General features: G+C 39.7%; 1 protein-coding gene and 1 pseudogene across 1 annotated transcript in view; both read right to left on the reverse strand.

Annotated features, from left to right (window-relative positions):
• The window catches only part of LOC126188442 (centromere-associated protein E-like), a 618,456-nt gene that overhangs the window by 404,275 nt on the left and 189,067 nt on the right, over positions 1-25,114 (reverse strand). Inside the window, exon 13 of the mRNA XM_049930047.1 lies at positions 11,089-11,136. Coding sequence (XP_049786004.1) covers positions 11,089-11,136 — 48 coding nt within the window. The remainder of the gene's footprint in view (positions 1-11,088; positions 11,137-25,114) is intronic.
• LOC126189388 (5S ribosomal RNA) lies at positions 9,091-9,207 on the reverse strand (annotated as a pseudogene).

The following is a 25,114-nucleotide window of genomic DNA, read 5'->3' on the forward strand; positions in this document are numbered from 1 at the left end:
GGAAGAGGATGTAGATGAAGATGAAATGGGAGATATGATACTGTGTGAAGAGTTTGACAGAGCACTGAAAGACCTGAGTCGAAAGAAGGCCCCGGGAATAGACAACATTCCATTAGAGCTACTGACAGCCTTGGGAGAGCCAGTCCTGACAAAACTCTACTATCTGGTGAGCAAAATGTATGAGACAGGCAAAATACCCTCAGACTTCAAGAAGAATATAATTCCAATCCCAAAGAAAGCAGGTGTTGACAGATGTGAAAATTACCGAACTATCAGTTTAATAAGTCATGGCTGCAAAATACTAACGCAAATTCTTTACAGACGAATGGAAAAACTGGTAGAAGCCGACCTTGGGGAAGATCAGTTTGGATTCCATAGAAATATGGGAACACATGATGCAATACTGACCCTACGACTTATTTTAGTAACTAGATTAAGAAAAGGTAAACCTACGTTTGTAGCATTTGTAGACTTAGAGAAAGCTTTTGACAATGTTGACTGGAATACTCTCTTTCAAATTCTTAAGGTGGCAGGAGTAAAATACAGGGAGCGAAAGGCTATTTACAATTTGTACAGAAACCAAATGGCAGTTATAAGAGTCGAGGGACATGAAAGGGAAGCAGTGGTTGGGAAGGGAGTGAGACAGGATTGTAGCCTCTCCCCGATGTTGTTCAATCTGTATATTGAGCAAGCAGTAAAGGAAACAAAGGAAAAATTCGGAGTAGGTATTAAAATCCATGGAGAAGAAATAAAAACTTTGAGGTTCGCCGATGACATTATAATTCTGTCAGAGACAGCAAAGGACTTAGAAGAGCAGTTGAACAGAATGAACAGTGTCTTAAAAGGAGGATATAAGATGAACATCAACAAAAGCAAAACGAGGATAATGGAATGTAGTCGAATAAAGTCGGGTGATGCTGAGGGAGTATAGATTTAAGTGCCAGGAAGTCGTTTCTGAAAGAATTTGTATGGAAGTGAAACGTGGACGATAAATAGTTTGGACAAGAAGAGAATAGAAGCTTTCTAAATGTGGTGCTACAGAAGGATGCTGAAGATTAGATGGGTAGATCACGTAACTAATGAGGAGGTATTGAATAGAATAGGGAAGAAGAGGAATTTGTGGCACAACTTGACAAGAAGAAAGGACCGGTTGGTAGGGCATGTTCTCAGGCATCAAGGGATCACCAGTTTAGTATTGGAGGGCAGCGTGGAGGGTAAAAATCGTAGAGGGAGACCAAGAGATGAATACAGTAAGCAGATTCAGAAGGATGTAGGTTGCAGTAGGTACTGGGAGATGAAGAAGCTTGCACAGGATAGAGTAGCATGGAGAGCTGTATCAAACCAGTCTCAGGACTGAAGACCACAACAACAGTTTTTTGGCTTTACAACTTAAAGAATAAATCATCAACTTTGTTTTATCACTGCTCAGTATCTGCCATGCTAAAACTTTGTGACTGTTCAAATTTTTGGGTACAATAGGTTGGTTGTAGAACGAGAAGTCAAATTATGGTTAATTCATCATAATATGCTATCAAAGTGTCTCATAAATGTCGTAATGAATTTTGACTATAGCTTATTGGCTTGTATCTACTGAAAAAATAACTTTCTGAAGCTGATTCTTTAGTCCTCTGCAGCCTGTAAGCATGTCAAAAAAGTCAGCAAGTGGCATCTAGGCTGCTCAAATAAAAACTAAGTTTTCTAAGTTCAACATCTACTCAAAAATTTAATTAGTCAATTCTGGCTCACTTTCAGGAGGTCATACCTCAAAAGGGATCCCTTAAATCTGATTTTTCTGAGCACCACTGAAAAGAACACATCTGGTTGGATCAGAAAAAGTTGTTTTTATTTTGAGATGTTGCATTTAAAAACAAACAAACTTACATTTCCATCACATTAAAAAATACACAATCGCACACTCTTGTGTTGGTCCATGGTATCTTTACCACTACCAGTCTTACTCTTTATGGTTCCTAAATCACAATACTTCAGTTCTCATTCATTCAGTTGCTGAAATGTATTACTAATAGGAGTTACAGTTGACTCTAGCAAGCTATAATGTTGGCCCATTCTTGCTGCTGTTGGAGCTGGAATGACAGAAATAATGTATTGGTCTGGAATCCAACAAACATCCTGCCTTACTCACCAATAGAATAAATGTGCAGGTCCACCGGGGTGCATTAAACTGACATCATTTTCTTCATGTGAAACTTCAAAGACATTACAAATCCATCATTTTCCATCATAAATACAGGTAATGTATCGGCCTGGTTGTAAGGCTGCAATAATTCTGTAGGAAACTATTGTTTGACTTTGGTCAAAAATTACCACAAAACAATTTATATCACTGGATACTCTTCTAATACAAACTTGCGTTTCATTTAATGGCACAAAGTGGTGATTGTCTCTTGTTCCTGATACTGTGCGGCCATTTTAAAACCGTTCTTCCTGCTCAGTTTTCGATACTTGAATTTCTTCTTTTGAAACAAAAACAAATTGGATTCCACAGAGATTATTTGTACAGTATTTAAACAAATCAGTTGTTATCAAAATCTGGACCTCAGTTGGCCTTTGAAGGCCTGCTCTTGCTGCCAGACAAATTAAAGTTCCTCCAAATCCATCACAGGGAGATTTAACATGGCTTGTAGCAAAAAAGTACCATTCAGCTGAGATTCCAGTCATTTTGATGCTGGTAAAGCTTCAGAAAATTTTTCAAGTTGTACTGTGTTGCTGCCCATCACCAAAGCAGTAAATGTGTGATCTATTAACATCATGAAGAAAGCATGTACAGTGATTGCATCACATTTCAGGCTGTTGTCTGATGCTGTTGATGTCCAAGTTATTTCTGAAATACACAACAAGTGGGCGTAAAGTTGTTTGGCTGTTATGCCAATGAAAACCTTGAGCTGCATCTTGGACAATGAATGAATAATTTTCACCAAAATCCATTAATATGAATAGTTCAGTTGGCTTCGTGCTTTCTTTTATGCACTTTAAGTGTTTGCTTTGTTGTTTTGCAATATAATGATGAGTGGAAAGTTTGTCAATTTTCAAAATCAGATCTTCAGATCTTCAATAAAATCCTCAGTGGTCATATGCTTGGTTTTTAATGTGTGTCTATCAATGTGCAACCACTGTTTTAACTCAACAGTATCATCTGGTTCACTGTCTTCAAAGTTGCTTTCTAAAAACTGCTGCAGAAGTTCCTTCCCTGGACAGATTTCACCCCTATGGAGCATGCAGACTTTGGATTCCAAATCAAATATTGTGCTAGCAATCTTCTTTAATTGGACAGCTTCCAAGCATCAATTTTACATTTTCGTCAATAAAAAAATTTGGAAAATCCGATTCCAAGCCCATGAAGAAGTCGATAGACTGCAAACATTTCTTTCAAATTATTCAGAAGTTGCTACTCACCATATAGTGGAGATGCTGAGTTGCAGATAAGCACAACAAAAAGACTCTTAGAATTAAAGCTTTCCAAACACACACACACACACACACACACACACAACTGCAGTCTCAGGCAACAGAAACCACATTGCGAGCAGCAACACCAGTGCACGATGGGAGTGGTGACTGGGTGGGGGTAAGGAGGAGGCTCTGTGTGTGTGTGTGTGTGTGTGTGTGTGTGTGTGAGCGCGTGCGTGTGTTCTATTATTGACGAAGGCCTTAACGGCCGAAGGCTTAATTGTAAGAGTCTTTTCGTTGAGCCTATCTGCGACTCAGCATCTCCGCTATATGGTGAGTAGCAACTTTCCTTTTCACCCATCCTGGATTTTCCATTGTTTGAAATTATTTTCAGAAGGTATTTTTGCATCAAAATTTTCTTTCCCTCTATTCTAATTGATACACACTCCGTTTTACCCGGGAAAATTTGGCTAAATTCTTCATTATGAAGAAAGTTCACCTTTCTTACTTTTATTTCATCTGAAATCATCTTGCCACATTTGTTCTTTGGCACAGCTAATACACCATTTTCTGACTTTAAATTCCTAGCTGCTTTTATCGTTCTTTATGAAATGCCTATTCTAGCATTCTCTCTTTTATAGTCCAGCTTTGAGGTACTAATGTCACAATTTGCAATTTTTGAGGCTGCCTTGACAACTGCAACTTTTCTTTCAATTCTTTAATCAGCTGCTTATAGTATTCACAATCAGGACATACCTTGCTTGTACTAGGTGTTTGAAAACCTTTCGGGTCGAAGCCTTCAGCAGCAGCAATGTTATTCACAATTGCTTCTTGAGTTTTGCTTATTTTTCGTTTTGCGAAACCTTTGGCATCACTTGTTGATACCCTCTGAAATTTCAGAAGGGAGACATCAAAAGGAGTTGAATCGACTGATTCTGCTGGTTTAACTCTGGTTCATCTTATGACTGGGATGAAGATGACTTGAGATTTTTCTGCTTTTCTTGCTGAAAATATTTTTCTGCCTGTTGGACAGAACTGGCCAGATTTCACACTGCTCTCTATTGTAGCTTCCAGTTGTTTTGCTGTTTCTATATTAACAGTTTTACAGAATTTTTTTTTCCCCCCCACCAAGAGGGTTACAACAGAATCTTTGTAGAAATTCATACTTGTCCAAAAGTACTGCTTTGTGATGAAACATATTTGTGCATTTTCAGTAAGACATATTTCACTTCTTTGGTTTAGTAACTCTTGTTGTTCTACTGAAAATTCTTTGATATGTTTTAAGCCTTGTTGATGTGTATATGTTTTCAGATGACATCCAGAATTGTCTGCAAGGCCATGCTACAAGGCACTGAAATGTCTTTGATATCCAGTAAACTACAATTCAGTTTTTACTTCCAATTGCCTTTTGTATCAATATTTGATAATGTAAACGTTCTGTATATTTCAGACTTTGCATCATTTAAAAAAGACAACATTAAATCCAAACATTCACTACACAACAGTGTGCTTCAGAATCATTGCTGAAGCATGTTTTTAAACTCCATTGTTGTCACTAAACTTGTCTGTCTCAAAAATAAAAACAACTTCTCCTGATCAAATTAAGTGAGCTCTTTTCAATGGCGTCATTTTTTAGATATGACCTCTTGAAAAATGGGCCAAAATTGACTAATTAAATTTTTTTTAGTAGACTTTAAACTTAGCTAACTTAGTTGTTATTTGAGCAATCCAGGTGCCACTTGCAGAGCTTTTTGACATGCTGACAGGCTGCAGGTGCATATAGAATCAGTTTCAGAAAGTTATTCTTTCAGTAGATACAAGAAGATAAAGTATGGTCAAGATCTGTTATGACAAGATGTATGACCCACTTTGAAAGCATATTTATGATGAATTTACTATAATTTGACTTTTAGTTCTACAATTAAGCTATTGTACCCAAAAGTTGTACAGGATCACTAAGTTTCAGTATGGCAGGTCTGTTAGATACTGAGTAATGGTAAAACAAAGTTGATGATTTACTCCTTTAATTTGCAATGTCAACTGTAATTTGGGGTGCTTCATGTAAGTTCTGTATGTACATCACTGTAAAAATTTCCTCAGTATTAGAGAGGGTAAAGTGGAGACCCCTAGGAGAGTTAACATGGAATGACCCTAGTGGGTTTGGAGGCTGAAAGGCGTTGGGAAAGGTAGTGTTCAATAGCAGTACAACCAGGGGCATGAGGGATGTTGGTGTATAGGGAGAAGGCATCAACAGTGACGAACAGGGATTGAGGAGGTAATGGGGTAGGGATGGTGGAGAAACAGTGAAGGAAGTGATTGGTGTCTTTGACGTGTGAGGCTTGATTACGGACAATTGGTTGGAGGTGTTGGTCAATGAGGGCCAAAATTCTTTCATTAGGGGCACAATAACCAGCCACAACCGGGTATCCAGGATTGTTGTGTTTGTGCATTTTTGGGAGCATGTAGAAGGTGGATGTGCAGAATTTCTTAGGTGTGAGTAGAGAAATGAATTCAGGTTAGAGGTTCTGGGAAGGGCCTAAGCAGGTTGGAATTCTGGGATGGGATCACTCTGATCGAGTTAATAGGTGGAGGAGTCATAATAATTGGCAGAGGTATTCTGCCATGAACTCACTGTGATTCAGAACAAAAGTGGTGGAACCTTTGTCAGCAGGTAGGATGAGTAGTTCAGGATTTGCTTGAGGTTGTGTATAGCTATTCTTTCTTCTTCTGAAAGGTTCATGTTCTGTGGAAGGGACTTGGGGAAGAATAGTGAGGCTAAGTTGAAGGTAAGGAATTCCTTGAAGGTGACCAGCAGGTGGCTAGGTGGAAGAGGGGGAGGATCACAATTGGATGGTAGTATGAAGCGGAAAAGGCAGGGTTCAATGTTGGAATTACATTGATTTTGGTTGAAGGGATTGGCAGCAGAGAAGCACTTCCAATGCAGAAATCAGAAGAAGGCCTTCACAAACAGGCACTATATCCCAGACTTAGTCCGCAAACATATCTCCCATGCCATTTCCCCTTACACCACAATCCTCCCAAGACCCCCAAGAACTGGCCACAAAGGAGTGCCCCCTTTGTCACCCAGTACCACCCCGGACTGGAACAACTGAACCACATCCTTTGCACAAACTTTGATTACCTATCAACATGCCCTGAAACACAGGACACCCTATCTGAGATCCTTTCCACCCCTCCTAAAGTGGTGTTCTGTTGTCCACGCAACCTCCACAACATTCTAGCCCATCCCTACGTCACTACAAATCCCAACACTTTGCCACAAGGATCATATTCCAGTGGAAGAATCAGGTGCAAGACCTGCCCAATCCACCCACTCAGCAATTTGTATTCTAGCCCTGTCACAGGTTCATCCTATCCATCAGCGGCCAGGCTACCTGTGAAACCAGTCCTGTCATTTGCCAGCTCTGCTGCTATCATTGCACAACTTTTTATATTGGTATGACTACCAACCAACAGTCCACCAGGATGAATGGTCACTGCCAAACTACGGCCAAGAGCAAAGTACATCACCCTGTGGCACAATATGCAACTGAACATAAAATGCTCGATTTCAGTGTCTGCTTCACCACCCAAGTCATCTGGAACCTCCCCTCTAAGCTCCATAGCTCCACAGATGGGAGTTATCCTTACAACACATTCTCCACTCCCATAATTATCCCAGCCTCAACCTATAATAACATACTGTTCCCACAGCCTCTGCCCTATAAACTGCTCCCCGTTCTTTTCCCCCAGCCTCTCTGTTTGCCACCCTCTGCCAACGCACCTACTCATCTTTCCCTGCTTCTCTCCCTTTTTTGCCACCTCCCTGTCCCACAACCTCCTGATGTTGCGTCTGTTGGCATTCTAGTTTCTGCTTACTCCACCTGACAGCATTCGTCTGTCCCCCAACCCTTACACTACTATCCCTTCCCTTCCTCATTCCTTCCAGATTGCTGCTTGCGTCCCAAGTGATAGTTGCAATCTGGTCCAAGCTGCCAGAGTTGGCGTTCATGTCTACATGAGGCGTGCTTGCTTCTGTGTATCAATGATGTGTGATTCTCCTTTGCTGATGAAAGTTGTGGCCTGAACTCTGTGTATGTGTCTTTTAATTAAGCTTGTCTGTAATTGTCTGTAACTTAACATTTCTTCTTTATAGTAAGTGAAAATCTATCTTTTTCTACATTGTTGAGCACATATTGGATAGGTGTAAGGTAGTAGAACAGTTCATGATGGAACGGAGCCTCTCTGGCATAGTCTCTCTAAAGAAACAGAAATTCTGCACAATACCTGTACAACAAAGCACAGGTCTCAACAAAGAGGTGTTTCTCTTGTCCAAAGCCCAATGCACAAAACCCACAGAAATTCTGGTCATATGAAAATGTTATTACTGGCACCAAAGTCAAGTGCCCAGTCACTCATAGATTACACAAGAAATGATACTGAGGGTGACAAAGCAAAAGCAAAACTGTGAAACTCTATTTTCAAACTTTCCTTTGCAAAGAAAGATACAAGAATATTGCTGAAGTTTAATTCTTGTATCACTGTAAAGATAATGGATATAAATAGTAGTATCAGTGGTGTTGATGAACAATTGACACTGCCACAACTGAATGAGATCACAGGGCTGGATTGAATTCATATCAGAGCTAAACAGAATTTGTGACAGCCCTTCTTTTATTCACAATATGCCACAGATCCCTCTAAAAATATACTGTGCCCTGTAGTTGGAAGAAAGCTCATTCACACACTCTACAAGAAAGGTAGCAGAAAGGATTAAAAAAAACTACCATCCAATATCACTGACATTCATCTGTTATGCCACCCAGCATGGATACCGAAAATGTGTCATTTGAAAGCCAACTTATGTCTGTCTCACATGACATCCTGAATGCCAAAGATGAAGACAGTCAGATGGATGCAGTATTTCTTCATTTCTCAAATACATTTCACCCAGTACCACTCAAATGCATGTTAGTGAACATGTGATCATTTGGTGCATGAAACGAAATTTTTTACTAAATTTAGGATTTTTTTTTAGATGCAAAATATTATCTTGATGAGTCATTAACAGACATAAAAGTAACTTCAGTCATGCCCCAGGGATGTGAGTTGATACCCTTGCTGTTCAGGTTGTATATTAACAATTTAAAAAAAAAATAGTACTAAAAGTATCAGGTTTTTTTGCAGATGGTACAATAATGAAGCACTAGAATGGCAAGGGAGTCTGCCCAACATTCAGTCAGATCTTGATAAGATTTCGAGAGGGTAAACGATTGGCAACTTGCTTTAGAGATTCAGAAATGTGAAACTGTGCACCTCACAAAATGCAATAATGTATGACTGCAATATCACTAAGTCACAATTGGAATCAGTAAATTCATACAAACATCTGGATGTAACAATCTATGGGGATATGAAATTGAATGATCACACAGGCTCAGCCATAAATAAAGCAGGTAACAGACTTTGATTTATTTGTAGCACTCCGTCTGCAGGCCACAAGTGTCCCATCAGGACCATCCGACCACCGTTTCATCCTCAGTGGAGGATGCGGAGAGGAGGGGCGTGTGATCAGCACACCGCTCTCCCGGTCGTTATGATGGTTTTCTTTGACCGGAGCTGCTACTATTCGGTCGAGTAGCTCCTCAATTGGCATCACGAGGCTGAGTGCACCCCGAAAAATGGCAACAGCACATGGCGGCTGGATGGTCACCCATCCAAGTGCCGGCCACGCCCGACAGCACTTAACTTCGGTGATCTCACGGGAACCGGTGTATCCACTGTGGCAAGGCCATTGCCCGATTTATTTGTAGGTTACACGGAAAATGCAATCTGTCCATAAAGGAGATTCATAATAGACAGTGTTAGACACAGTAAGCTGATCAAAATCACGTTGAACCAAAAAGAAAACGAATAAGAGTCAGAATATTAAATTAAACTCACTGTAGGCCACTAGGTGAACAATATTAATTAATATTACAATTAAATCCTGTAACTTGGAAAGCATGTAGGCTGTTGCAGTAGTACCCTGCGTAACAATTTCCTCATTCTGGGTACCACAACTGTTAACACTCTCTGATTCCGATAACCCTCAAGGGCAAAAACCACAACGATTTGTAGTATCTAGTAATATTGGCATAAGACCATTAATATTATGGAAGTAGCTACAGTGACACAAATTAAATAGAAAATTTTCACTTCAGCTTGGGGGATTCTGTCGTCCATAAGTCTTACCACAATCAGATTACTCTTTATTTTGAGCATTATCCGATCAATGGTGTTTATTGCAAATTTAGTCGCAGGGTCTACTCATGGAAGAAGAATGGTCAGAGAATTGTGTACCTGTATATCACGCAATTTGTCACTCTGGAAGTGGTAGAAACTATTATCCCCTACAGTATCACTGGAAAGAATTAATGTCAAACAGAGGCACAGAAGCACTATAAAGAATTAAGATCAAACATAGGTTGGTTAGATTGACAGGTGGTAGTTTCACTGAGTTGGTGAAGGCAATAAATGGGAATACAAAATCTTTATACTGGTAGTGCCCGACAGATCTGCCACGGTCTACGTTCTGTATCTACAGTTTTACTCTGCAAACCATCATGACGTGCATGGCAGAGGGTACATCCCACTGTGCTGACTATTAGAGTTTCTTCCCATTCCATTCACATACAGAGCATGGAAAGAATGATTGTCTGAATACCTCTGTGTATGCTGTAGTTAATCTAATCTTATCCTCACTATACCTATGTGAGTGATATATAGGGGGTTGCAGTATATCCCTAGTCATCATAAGTCAATTCTTGAAACCTTGTAAAGAGACTTTCTCAAGATAGTTTATGTCTATCTTCAAGAGTCTTCCAGTTCTCTTCCTCCAGTATCTCTGTGACAATTTCCCACATATCAAAAAAACCTGTGGCCATTTGTGCTGCCCTGCTCTGTATACATTCAATATGCCCATTGGTCCTATTTTATGTGGATGCCACACACATGAAAAATATTCTGGAACCAGACACACAAGTGATTTGTAAGCATCTGACTTGTCGACTCATTGCACTTCCCCAGCATTCTACCATTAAATTGAAGTCTAGCGCCTGCTTTATCCACGACTGAGCCAATTTGAACATTCCACTTCATACCACAACAAAGTGTTACACCCAGGTATTTATATGAGTTAACTATTCCCAACAGTGACTCATTGATATTATACTTGTAGGATAATATGTTTTTTCTCATTTTGTGAAGTGCACAATTTTACATTTCTGAACATTCAGAGCAAGTTTCCAATCTTTCCACAACTTCGAAATCTTACCAAGATCTGGCTGAATAATTATGCAGCTTCATTCAGACAGTAGTTCATCATATTGTGTTGAAATGTGACAGTATGGTTGTGAGTCAGCGGAACCAGCAAATTCGTGTCATTATATTAGTTTCAGTAACAGTTAAGGTCCAAATTTTTACACAAACTGGATTTCGACGAGTCATTAACGCCCACCACTTCGATGGTGTCATGGTTGAAAGCAGGCAAGTGGCAAACAGCCCATTGATACTTAGTAAATTTGTTATAAAAGGAATTCCCTCGGTAATCTTTCTTGTGTGTGTTTATTATTCTACTTCATAATTACTCGTTTCTTAAATGACAGCAAAGAATTAAGTTTTCGTGCAACAAATATTTACCGTCATTTCCGGAGACGTTTGGTTCTTGCAGATGCAATGTCCTTCCGTCTGAAATGAAAGAAAATTCCATAATTTATACCGCATGTTTTTCTGAAAACTGCAACAATATGCGTGTCAAAATATGTATTGTTAAGCAACGAATGAAAAATCTTTGCTATAAAAGTCTGACATACAGTGCTCTCATATGATTTTTAATAACTAATGACATGCCCAGGAAAATCAGCCGCTCTGCAAATTGCAGAGTTGTACCAAGTGTACTAATGCCACACACACACACACACACACACAAACGGCGAATAAGAACTCGGCACTCACATTATAAGATGTATGGAGGAATTATGTGACACTATCGACTGACAACAATAACAGTTTGCACAACCGGGCAAGCATTTGACAGTTGTTTGAAAATACTGTCAATGTGCGTCCAGTTCAAAATAGACGCAAGTTTCAAAATCTGAATCGGCTACCGTATGTCTGCAAGAAAGTACAGCGTCAGGAAAAAATCGAATACGGGAATTATTCATACCGGCTACGAAAGAAATAAATGCACACTTATGTATACATTCTTACCAGATCCGCGTTGCTGATAACCGCAACACTACCGTTTAATTCATCAGCAATCAAATTCAACATTTCCTTTTTTACACACGGTGTAAGAATAAGTTTGGGGTGCAATTTCTGGCACAAAAAACAAGCTTTGGTACTATTCATGTAAGCGAATTGCCTGACACGTTTTGCGCAAGATTCTTAAAGACACAAAAGAACGCGTGGTTGGAGTCGGTCTCAGACGCAGGCAACCAGGTAAAAGCAGTGACAAAGACGTCACTCCAGACGCCGAGCCTAAGCTATTAATAACACTTCCGCTACAACGGCGTTTTCCATTTTCTTTCTGGATAATATACAATAGTTGTTTCAAATTTTGACAGTTACGGCAAGCGTTGTTAGCTCTTAGGTTATCTGAAATTAGATCCTTGGAATAAACTACTACACTCCTTTATTTCATAGTTATTATGCGGTCAGAGCCGATCTTAAAGAAACTGATCAACGAAGTCAGAAATGGATTACATCCGCGAAGCAAAACATATTTTTCGATCCGCATCACAATGCGATATATTTAGTCTTACAGAAATAACGTGATGGGCTACAAATACATGCCGACTTAAGTTTTCTATTTGACAGGCTATGGAGAATACATAAAAAAACATGCCCTTGCTTAATGTTGGTGCAACAATGCCTTGGTGCAGTACCCTTTTTTCTCAACGCAATTTACTGCATGAACCTACCTTTAACACTGTTTGTTTTCTGAAACTACGGTAATTAATTAATATCGTATATTTATTGCTCCAGTTTTATCATATTTTATTTATTTTTTCCTTTCGTCACAATAATCATATGGGCATTTCATTTCATAAAGCTGTTGCCACTATTGATCAGCCAGTGGTTATCGTCAAAGGCACATCCTGTTCTTGCAAGCTGTTTGAAAGGCATTTGGTTTTACGCTCAAGATGACCACTGGCATCCTGAAACCGGTAACGGCTGTAAAATCCTAGTGTGATTTGCCGAAAAGAAAAATAACATAAGTCAATCAGTTTTATCTCCAAGACAGTACGTCATTTTTCATTCAAAGACTACAAGCTCTTTTCCGAACAGAATCCCACTGCCATACATTAAGTCTTATTGACACTCTCAACAACACATCCAATATGAAAATGAAAGAAAAACTTAAATAATATGAGATTTACTCAACAAAGCTTCACTCTACAGCTGAATATAACCTGTGACAAACTGAAAATCTGGGTTTTGTTTAGAGTTCAGGATTTGCTTTGTTACAAAATTTCATATGTGACAGTTGTTTGATAATTAGAATATCTTAAAATCATATTACATTCTGCAACAGATAGTTAATATTATGAAAATATATAAACTAGGGTCTCGTTAAAATTACTTGGCACTTCACAAGGTGGTGCTGGTTCCCTCTGATCAGAGTGCTCAACGCCATGCCTGTCCAAACCGTTCACCGCTCCCAAACTACCACAACAACTGGTCAGTTCACTTCAATTCTTTGCCCGGCATTCGTTCTTGATGTGTTTGGATCACGAATCAAGGATCTGGCAATTTTATCTCGTATTTCATCATACATGGAAAACATACCACAACCAATGCACACACATAACAATCTCAATAGGAAGGGGAAAGGTAAATCGGCTTGGGTGATAGCAAAATCTTTAAAGGGGGGCCCTGAGACTCAGGGAAAGTACCTCTTTTTTAGGCTAACATAAGTATCCAATGACTCAAAATTGAATGAAATTAAGCTTATTGAAAACCTCAGACAGGCAGGTACTAGAGACGTTAAAATATCACAAGATTGTCATAAAAGTACAGCGAAAAATAATGTTACGATGTCACAAGATTCTCATAAAAGAACAGTGAAAAATAGTATTAGTATATTGCATCACAATATCAGGGGATTAAAAAAAACAAAGTAGATGACCTTCTTGTTTGTTTAGAAGTTTAGAAACTGTGGATGAAATAGATGTACTATGCTTATCTGAACATCATATAGGCATAGGTATAGAAAAGATAAACATAGCTGGATATAAGCATTCAGCACATGCAAGTAAGGATGCGATGGAGAGTGAAGAAGTTCCCATATATGTTAAAATTTATCTTAGTGTGAAAAATTTAGGAACTAAAAAATTTTGTGTAGAGCAACATACAGAAGCTTGTGCATGTGAGCTTCAACTAAACAATGATGGTACTTTTATAATTATAGCTGTGTACAGGGTCCAACTGGGAAATTTTCAGTTATTTTTAGAAACTTGGCTTCTTTGTTGTGCTATCTGTGAGACAGAAGGAAGCAAACTACTCTTTGTGGAGATTTCAACGTAGATTTTCTGAAGAAGTATGACAGAAAGCTTGATCTTAAAGTATTACTTGGTTTTTCCAATTTGACATCAGTTATTGATTTTCCTACTCTAGCAGTACAGGAAAGCAGTACACTGACTATGCTTGTGCATAGTACACTGACAGATAATGTTTTTGTACACCAAGATAAATTAAATCAAATACACACTTCTCCTGTTACGAATGGTCTGTCTGGTCATGATGCATAGCTACTTACAGTATATAACATAGCTCCATACAGAAATGCAAAACAATCCTCCAACTGCAAATTTTGGGGAAAGCTTGCAACAGTTAGAATGGGGTGATGTGTACAGGAAACCTTATGCTTATTTAAAATTTAAACTATTTTGGGATACCTTTGTGGCTAAGAAAACAGTGAAACATAATTGTTAGAAACCATCTAAAAGTAAGAAACCGTCTAAAATGCCATGGCTTACTAAACAGATAAAAATTCTTGTAAACAGAAAAGGGAAATGTATCTTATAGCTACAAGAAGTAATGACCCAGAAACAGTCAAAAATTATAAACACTACTGCACTGTATTAAGAAAATTTATTAAATGTCCAGAAATATGTGCATTATGTCTGAGATTAGCACCTCTGATGATAAAATTAAAACAATTTGGAATATTGTGAAAAGGGAAACAGAGCAACTGAGAGCACAGGAAGACTGTGCTTCTATCAAACTCACTGAAAGGTTTGTTAACAAAAAGTCAGAAGTAGAAAATATTTTAATAATCATTTTTAAGTGTTGTAGAGAAAATAGGATCCATTTATCCAGTAGAAAATGCCTGGCTGTATATGGAAGAGGCAATACCTACACAATTTGATAAAATTGAAACCTCCTACCGAAATTAGGAAAATAATAATTTCACTCAAAAGTAAAAGCTTTTATGGAACTGATGGCATTTCCATCAGATTACTAAAGGCTTGTTGCCAACAGATAAGTAGGATTCTCAGTCACATATTTAGTAGCTCGCTGAAACAGAGCATTTTCCAGATGTTGTTGTTGTTGTGGTCTTCAGTCCTGAGACTGGTTTGATGCAGCTCTCCATGCTACTCTATCCTGTGCAAGCTTCTTCATCTCCCAGTATCTACTGCAACCTACATCCTTCTGAATCTGCTTAGTGTATTCATCTCTTGGTCTCCCTCTACGATTTTTACCCTCCACACTGCCCTCCAATGCTAAATTTGTGATCCCTTGATGCCTCAAAACATGTCCTACCAACCGATCCCTTCTTCTAGTCAAGTTGTGCCACAAACTTCTCTTCTCCCCAATCCTATTCAATACCTCCTCATTAGTTACGTGATCTACCCACCTTATCTTCAGCATTCTTCTGTAGCACCACATTTCGAAAGCTTCTATTCTCTTCTTGTCCAAACTAGTTATCGTCCATGTTTCACTTCCATACATGGCTACACTCCATACAAATACTTTCAGAAACGACTTCCTGACACTTAAATCTATACTCGATGTTAACAAATTCCTCTTCTTGAGAAACGCTTTCCTTGCCATTGCCAGTCTACATTTTATATCCTCTCTACTTCGACCATCATCGGTTATTTTACTCCCTAAATAGCAAAACTCCTTTACTACTTTAAGTGTCTCATTTCCTAATCTAATTCCCTCAGCATCACCCGACTTAATTTGACTACATTCCATTATCCTCGTTTTGCTTTTGTTGATGTTCATCTTATATCCTGCTTTCAAGACACTGTCCATTCCGTTCAACTGCTCTTCCAAGTCCTTTGCTGTCTCTGACAGAATTACAATGTCATCGGCGAACCTCAAAGTTTTTACTTCTTCTCCATGAATTTTAATACCTACTCCGAATTTTTCTTTTGTTTCCTTTATTGCTTGCTCAATATACAGATTGAATAACATCGGGGAGAGGCTACAACCCTGTCTTACTCCTTTCCCAACCACTGCTTCCCTTTCATGCCCCTCGACTCTTATAACTGCCATCTGGTTTCTGTACAAACTGTAAATAGCCTTTCGCTCCCTGTATTTTACCCCTGCCACCTTCAGAATTTGAAAGAGAGTATTCCAGTTAACATTGTCAAAAGCTTTCTCTAAGTCTACAAATGCTAGAAACGTAGGTTTGCCTTTTCTTAATCTTTCTTCTAAGATAAGTCGTAAGGTCAGTATTGCCTCACGTGTTCCAACATTTCTACGGAATCCAAACTGATCTTCCCCGAGGTCGGCTTCTACCAGTTTTTCCATTCGTCTGTAAAGAATTCGCGTTAGTATTTTGCAGCTGTGACTTATTAAACTGATAGTTCGGTAATTTTCACATCTGTCAACACCTGCTTTCTTTGGGATTGGAATTATTATATTCTTCTTGAAGTCTGAGGGTATTTCGCCTGTCTCATACATCGTGCTCACCAGATGGTAGAGTTTTGTCATGACTGGCTCTCCCGAGGCCATCAGTAGTTCAAATGGAATGTTGTCTACTCCCGGGGCCTTGTTTCGACTTAGGTCTTTCAGTGCTCTGTCAAACTCTTCACGCAGTATCTTATCTCCCATTTCGTCTTCATCTACATCCTCTTCCATTTCCATAATATTGTCCTCAAGTACATCGCCCTTGTACAAACCCTCTATATACTCCTTCCACCTTTCTGCCTTCCCTTCTTTGCTTAGAACTGGGTTTCCATCTGAGCTCTTGATATTCATACAAGTGGTTCTCTTCTCTCCAAAGGTCTCTTTAATTTTCCTGTAGGCAGTATCTATCTTACCCCTAGTGAGACAAGCCTCTACATCCTTACATTTGTCCTCTAGCCATCCCTGCTTAGCCATTTTGCACTTCCTGTCGATATCATTTTTGAGACGTCTGTATTCCTTTTTGCCTGCTTCATTTACTGCATTTTTATATTTTCTCCTTTCATCAATTAAATTCAATATTTCTTCTGTTACCCAAGGATTTCTATTAGCCCTCGTCTTTTTACCTACTTGATCCTCTGCTGCCTTCACTACTTCATCCCTCAGAGCTACCCATTCTTCTTCTACTGTATTTCTTTCCCCCATTCCTGTCAACTGTTCCCTTATGCTCTCCCTGAAACTCTCTACAACCTCTGGTTCTTTCAGTTTATCCAGGTCCCATCTCCTTAAATTCCCACCTTTTTGCAGTTTCTTCAGTTTCAATCTGCAGTTCATAACCAATAGATTGTGGTCAGAATCCACATCTGCCCCAGGAAATGTCTTACAATTTAAAAACTGGTTCCTAAATCTCTGTCTTACCATTATATAATCTATCTGATACCTACTAGTATCTCCAGGATTCTTCCAGGTATACAACCTTCTTTTATGATTCTTGAACCAAGTGTTGGCTATGATTAAGTTATGCTCTGTGCAAAATTCTACAAGGCGGCTTCCTCTTTCATTCCTTCCCCCCAATCCATATTCACCTACTATGTTTCCTTCTCTCCCTTTTCCTACTGACGAATTCCAGTCACCAATGACTATTAAATTTTCGTCTCCTTTCACTACCTGAATAATTTCTTTTATCTCGTCATACATTTCATCTATTTCTTCATCATCTGCAGAGGTAGTTGGCATATAAACTTATACTACTGTAGTAGGCATGGGCTTTGTGTCTATCTTGGCCACAATAATGCGTTCACTATGCTGTTTGTAGTAGCTAACCCGCACTCCTATTTTTTTATTCATTATTAAACCTACTCCTGCATTACCCCTATTTGATTTTGTATTTATAACCCTGTAATCACCTGACCAAAAGTCTTGTTCCTCCTGCCACCGAACTTCACTAATTCCCACTATATCTAATTTTAACCTATCCATTTCCCTTTTTAAATTTTCTAACCTACCTGCCCGATTAAGGGATCTGACATTCCACGCTCCGATCCGTAGGACGCCAGTTTTCTTTCTCCTGATAACGACGTCCTCCTGAGTAGTCCCCGCCCGGAGATCCGAATGGGGGAGTATTTTACCTCCGGAATATTTTACCCAAGAGGACGCCATCATCATTTAATCATACAGTAGAGCTGCATGTCCTCGGGAAAAATTACGGCTGTAGTTTCCCCTTGCTTTCAGCCGTTCGCAGTACCTGCACAGCAAGGCCGTTTTGGTTAATGTTACAAGGCCAGATCAGTCAATCATCCAGACTGTTGCCCCTGCAACTACTGAAAAAGCTGCTGCCCCTCTTCAGGAACCACATGTTTGTCTAGCCTCTCAACAGATACCCCTCCGTTGTGGTTGCACCTACGGTACGGCCATCTGTATCGCTGAGGCACGCAAGCCTCCCCACCAGCGGCAAGGTCCATGGTTCATGGGGGGGATTTTCCAGATATACTGAAATATGTTATTGTTAAACAATTGCATAAAGAAGGGCATAGGTCTGACACTAACTACTGCCCAATCTCACTTCCGACAGCTGTACCCAAAATTCTTGAAAAAATTATGTATTCAAGGGCAGCTTCACATATTTGTAAAAATGAAGTACTAAGCATGGAAGACATTGAGGAACTGAACATAACTGAAAGTGACATTAGAAACCGAGCACTTCTCAGAAGGATACTAAAAGAAAAGAGGTTTCACGACAGATCACCCTGTAAAAAGACTGGCGCCCTTCGGACAAAGGAGAGAAAGGAGAAACATAGCCAGAGAATGCGGGATTACTGGGCAAACATCAAGTCCTTCTCCAGGCTGAAAAGCTGAATATCGTGGTCCTTAGCTGGCCCATTCGAAAGAAGAAGAAGAAGAACTAACAAAATGTCAATTTGCTTTTCAAAAAGGCTTTTCAATAGAAAGTTATATATATGCCTTCACTGATCAAATATTAAATGCTCTGAATAACTGATCGTCACGCACTGGGATATTTTGTGATTTCTCAAAGGTTTTTGACCGTGCAAATAATGAAATTCTTCTACATAAGCTTAGGTATTGTGCACAAATGGTTTAATTCATATTTAACTGGGAGAATTCAGAAGGTTGAAATTAACAGTACCGATAGTCTGTAAAAATCAGCAGAGTGCTCTGACTGGGGGTATCAAGAATTGTGTTTCACAGGGTTCAGTCTTGGGTTCCTTATTGTTCTTAACATATGATATTAATGACGTGCCTCTCTATATTCATGAAGGTGCAAAGCTAGTTCTTGTTGCCAATGATACAAGTGTAGTAATCACACTCAAAAAACAAGATTTAGCCATGGAAATTTTAAATAATGCCTTCCACAAAATTATTAAAGGATTCTCTGTGAATGGAGTCTCACTAAATTTTGAGAAAACACAGTATATACAATTCTGTACAACAAATTGCATAACACCATAGTTAGATACAGACTTTGAACTGATGTCTTGCTAAGGCAGGATATTCCAAATTTCTGGGGAAGTGTATTGATGAGAAACTGAATTGGAAGAAACACATTGATGATGTGCTGAAGTGGTTAGGTTCAGACACTTATGCTATTAGTGTTATTACAAATTTTGGTGATAAACGTATCAGCAAATTAGCCTCCTATGCTTGTTTTTATTCACTGCTTTGATACGGCATCATATTTTGGGGTAATTCATCATTAAGAGAATAATAGCTGGAACCCATCCAAGATCACCTTGCAGACGTTTATTTAAGGAACTTGGGGTATTCACAGTTCCTTCACAATACATATATTCACTTATGCAATTTGTTATTAATAACCCATCCCAGTTAAAAAAAAATAACAGTGACGTGACTACAGTAGAAGAAAGGGTAATACTCACTATTCTGGGGTAAATCTGACTTTGGCACAGAATTATGCTGCCGCAAAAATCTTTGGTTGTTTGCCAAATAGCATTAAAAGTCTGACAGACAGCCAACCAAAATTTAAAAACAAAAGAATTTTTGAATGACTACTCCTTCTACTCAATAGATAATTTTTTTAGATATGAAGTAATAACTATTAAAAAAATGTGTGATGAAAACTTAAGTTAAACTGACACATTCCACATCATTACAAAATGTCATTTTCATGATCTCTGGAACAAGTATTAATTTAATGTAACACAATGTAATGAAATATGCACGTTTCAAGCCCAGCGCTAACTAAACACTACTGGATACTTCCACACAAGACATGATTCAGTGTGTGTGTGTGTGTGTGTGTGTGTGTGTGTGTGTGTGTGTGTGTGTGTGTGTGTGTGTGTGTGTCTATATATATTTATAATAGAAGGAAACATTCCACGAAGGAAAAATATACGTAAAAACAAAGATGATGTGACTTACCAAATGAAAGTGCTGGCAGGTCGACAGACACACAAACGAGCACAAACATACACACAAAATTCAAGCTTTCGCAACAAACTGTTGCCTCATCAGGAAAGAGGGAAGGAGAGGGAAAGACAAAAGGATATGGGTTTTAAGGGAGAGGGTAAGGAGTCTTTAAATATGTCTGCTTGTGTCTGTATATGTGTGGATGGATATGTGTGTGTGTGCGAGTGTATACCCGTCCTTTTTTCCCCCTAAGGTAAGTCTTTCCGCTCCCGGGACTGGAATGACTCCTTACCCTCTCCCTTAAAACCCACATCCTTTCGTCTTTCCCTCTCCTTCCCTCTTTCCTGATGAGGCAACAGTTTGTTGCGAAAGCTTGAATTTTGTGTGTATGTTTGTGTGTCTGTCGACCTGCCAGCACTTTCATTTGGTAAGTCACATCATCTTTGTTTTTAGGTATGAGATATTTTCACAATGCTTTGCACACACATACAAAAACTCAAAAACGTTTTTAAGCATTCACAAATGTTCGATATGTGCCCCTTTAGTGATTCGGCAGACATCAAGCCGATAATCAAGTTCCTCCCACACTCGGCGCAGCATGTCCCCATCAATGAGTTCGAAAGCATCGTTGATGCGAGCTCATAGTTCTGGCACGTTTCTTGGTAGAGGAGGTTTAAACACTGAATCTTTCACATAACCCCACAGAAAGAAATCGCATGGGGTTAAGTCGGGAGAGCGTGGAGGCCATGACATGAATTGCTGATCATGATCTCCACTATGACCGATCCATCGGTTTTCCAATCTCCTGTTTAAGAAATGCCGAACATCATGATGGAAGTGCGGTGGAGCACCATCCTGTTGAAAGATGAAGTCGGCGCTGTCATTCTCCAGTTGTGGCATGAGCCAATTTTCCAGCATGTCTAGATACACGTGTCCTGTAACTTTTTTTCGCAGAAGAAAAAGGGGCCGTAAACTTTAAACCGTAAGATTGCACAAAACACGTTAACTTTTGGTGAATTGCGAATTTGATGTACGAATGCGTGAGGATTCTCTACTGCCCAGATTCGCACATTGTGTCTGTTCACATCACCATTAAGAAAAAATGTTGCTTCATCACTGAAAACAAGTTTCGCACTGAACGCATCCTCTTCCATGAGCTGTTGCAACCGCGCCGAAAATTCAAAGCGTTTGACTTTCTCATTGGGTGTCATGGCTTGTAGCAATTGTAAACGGTAAGGCTTCTGCTTTAGCCTTTTCCGTAAGATTTTCCAAACCGTCGGCTGTGGTACGTTTAGCTCCCTGCTTGCTTTTTTCGTCAACTTCCGCGGGCTACGCGTGAAACTTGCCCGCACGCGTTCAACCGTTTCTTCGCTCACTGCAGGCCGACCCGTTGATTTCCCCTTACAGAGGCATCCAGAAGCTTTAAACTGCGCATACCATCACCGAATGGACTTAGCAGTTGGTGGATCTTTGTTGAACTTCGTCCTGAAGTGTCGTTGCACTGTTATGACTGACTGATGAGTGCATTTCAAGCACGACATATGCTTTCTCGGCTCCTGTCGCCATTTTGTCTCACTGCACTATCGAGCGCTCTGGCGGCAGAAACCTGAAGTGCGGCTTCAGCCGAACAAAACTTTATGAGGTTTTTCTACGTATCTGTAGTGTGTCGTGACCATATGTCAATGAATGGAGCTACAGTGAATTTATGAAATCGCTTCAATCATTTGTAATAGCCCTGTATATACTATACAGAGGATATATAAGTATATATATCCTCTGCATTGTTTAATGACTTTTCCTATATCTGTACAAGATGTCACAGGACCAAAATCAAATAAACAAATTACCCTCACACTGGCTACACAATCTGCTGTGTTACCAGTCAATGAGCAGTCCTCGTTGGCACTTAATTACAGATTATAGGCGACCGAGCAAGGTAGTGTAGTGGTAGCATACTGGACTCGCATTCAGGAGGATGGCGGTTCAAACCCGCATCCGGCCATCATGATTTAGGTTTCCTATGATTTCCCTAAATCACTTCAGGAAAATTCCATGATGATTCCTTTGAAAGGGCATGGCCAACTTCCGTCCCCTTCCTTCCCAAATCCAATGGGACTGATGGCCTCGCTGTTTGGTGCCTCCCCCAAATCAATCAACCAATTATAGACGACCGAGTAAAGATGTTGCAGTGGTAGCACACTGGACTTGCATTCGGGAGAGTGACGGTTCAAACCTGAATCCGACCGTCCCGATTTAGGTTTCCCATGATTTATCTAAATTGTTTCAGGCAAATTCCAGAATGGTTCCTTTGAAAGAGAATGGCCAAATCCTTCTCCATCCTTCCCAAATCCGATGGGACCGATGACCTTGCTGAATCAGTCAACCAATTATAGGCAACACAGACAGATCCCAGATGAAAAAAGAATGATAGCAAATAAAAAAGTCACTACAATGATGAAAATTATGTGGCAAAGAATTAGAAATAACAAATTACATTCAAACAAATTAATGAATAAAAATGATTATCAAATTCTTTTGACTGGATCCAGAAATAAAAAAAAAAAAAAAATTCACAGCTCTTGATGAGATTCAAACGTATGACCTACCACATGGCTTGTTAATACACTAACCATTGCATTAAAGCCCAACACTCAGCAGCATCATTGTACTTTAGACTTCAATCACCAAGTCGCAATGATGAATTGCGGTCTTCAAAACTCTGTTTCATCCAAAGTTGTGCAAATAAAGGTTACAATAGAATTTATCACAAGTTTGATGGGGAACATGGTTATATAATTGTGTACCTCTAGGAACAAGACTTTTCTGATAGGTTGATGTCCTAGCACAGGAGACACGGGTGCTATTGCCGTTTCTTGTTCCACAACTGTGCACACAGTTATTTAGCTGATATGCATTGGAGGTTCCTAAATATTCTCTCGTGAAGACTATTGTTTCAAATATCTACAGGCATGGAATGTTAAATATTTTTAACGCTAGGAAAAGAGGGCAACACAAATCTTGTTTCTTTACACTGCATATGATTCTGGAATATCGTTTTTGAGTTTTGAATATGGATTGATTATAAGGTACAGTCCCCATTTCCCCAGAATATTATTCCACATCTGATTGCTGACTGGAAATATATGTGGTATGCTTCTATTACTGTTTCTCAGTTACAGCTCATGTTAAGTATCCATTGCATATAATGGATTGATGTAGACGTAGAGGTAGAGGCAGATGTAGATAGCAGTTTAGCTGTAAGAACTTTAATATGCATATTCCATTTTAGGTCACTCTGCAGATATATTCCTAGGAATTTCATATCATCAACCAATTTTAAATTTTGTTACTTATTTTCAGTGAGTGGTAATTTTGTTGCTTAAGGTGGGATATATGAAAGTTCATGGCTACTGCTTTTTCAGTGTTTATAATAAGTTTATTTCTTTCGAGGCAGGGAGTTAGCTACAGCAATGTGTGTCTAGATGTTTGAAGGTCTTTTTGGTTTAACATTGTAATCAAAATACTGGTGTCATCAACAAATAAAATTTCCTTTTGGCATAGACAGTTTAATTCATGTCATCTACAATACTGGCCCTTAAAATTGCTACGCCATGAAGATGACACGCTACAGACGCGAAATTTAACCGACAGGAAGAAGATGCTGTGATATGCAAATGATTAGCTTTTCAGAGCATTCACACAAGGTTGGCGCCGGTGGCGACACCTACAATGCACAGACATGAGGAAAGTTTCCAACCGATTTCTCATACACACACAGCAGTTGACCGATGTTGCCTGGTGAAACGTTGTTGTGATGCCTTGCATAAGGAGGAGAAATGCGTACCATCAAGTTTCCGACTTTGATAAAGGTCGGATTGTAGCCTATCGCAATTGCAGTTTATCATATCGTGACATTGCTGCTCGTGTTAGTCGAGATCCAATGACTTTTAGCAGAATATCGAATCGGTGGGTTCAGGAGGGTAATACGGAACGCCATGCTGGATCCCAACGGCATCGTATCACTAGCAGTCGGGATGACAAGCATCTTATCCGCATGGGTGTAACGGATCATGCAGCCACGTCTGGATCCATGAGTTAACAGATGGGGATGTTTGCAAGACAACAACCATCTGCATGAACAGTTCGATGAGGTTTGCAGCAGCACGGACTATCAGCTCGGAGACCACGGCTGTGGTTACCCTTGGTGCTGCATCACAGACAGGAGCGCATGCGATGGTGTACTCAATGACGAACCTGGGTGCACGAATGGCAAAATTTCATTTTTTCGGATGAATCCAGGTTCTGTTTACAGCATCATAATGGTCGCATCCGTGTTTGGTGAAATCGCGGTGAAAGCACATTGGAAGCGTGTATTCATCATCGCCATACTGGCGCGCGGTGAAAGCACATTGGAAGCGTGTATTCATCATCGCCATACTGGCGTATCATCCAGCGTGATGGTATGGGGTGCCATTGGTTACATGTCTCGGTCACCTCTTGTTCTCATCGACGGCACTTTGAACAGTGGACGTTACATTTCAGATGTGAGAACGAAGTTTTTCGCGGCGGCACTTATGTATAAAATATTCTTGGTATTCTTGCCGCGTCAGTGAACTGACGCGGCAAGAATACCGAGAATATTTTATACACATTTCAGATGTGTTTACGACCCGTGGCTCTACCCTTCATTCGATCAGCAGGATAACACACGACCGCATGATGCAGGTCCTGTACGGGCCTTTCTGGATACAGAAAACGTTCGACGACTGCCCTGGCCAGCACATTCTCCAGATCTCTCACCAATTGAAAACGTCTGGTCAATGGTGAATGAGCAACTGGCTCATCCCAATATGCCAGTCACTACTCTTGATGAACTGTGGTATTGTGTTGAAGATGCATGGGCAGCTGTACCTGTACA

This window comes from Schistocerca cancellata, chromosome 5 (genome assembly GCF_023864275.1).
Source record: "Schistocerca cancellata isolate TAMUIC-IGC-003103 chromosome 5, iqSchCanc2.1, whole genome shotgun sequence".
NCBI classification, from domain to species: Eukaryota; Metazoa; Arthropoda; class Insecta; order Orthoptera; family Acrididae; genus Schistocerca; species Schistocerca cancellata.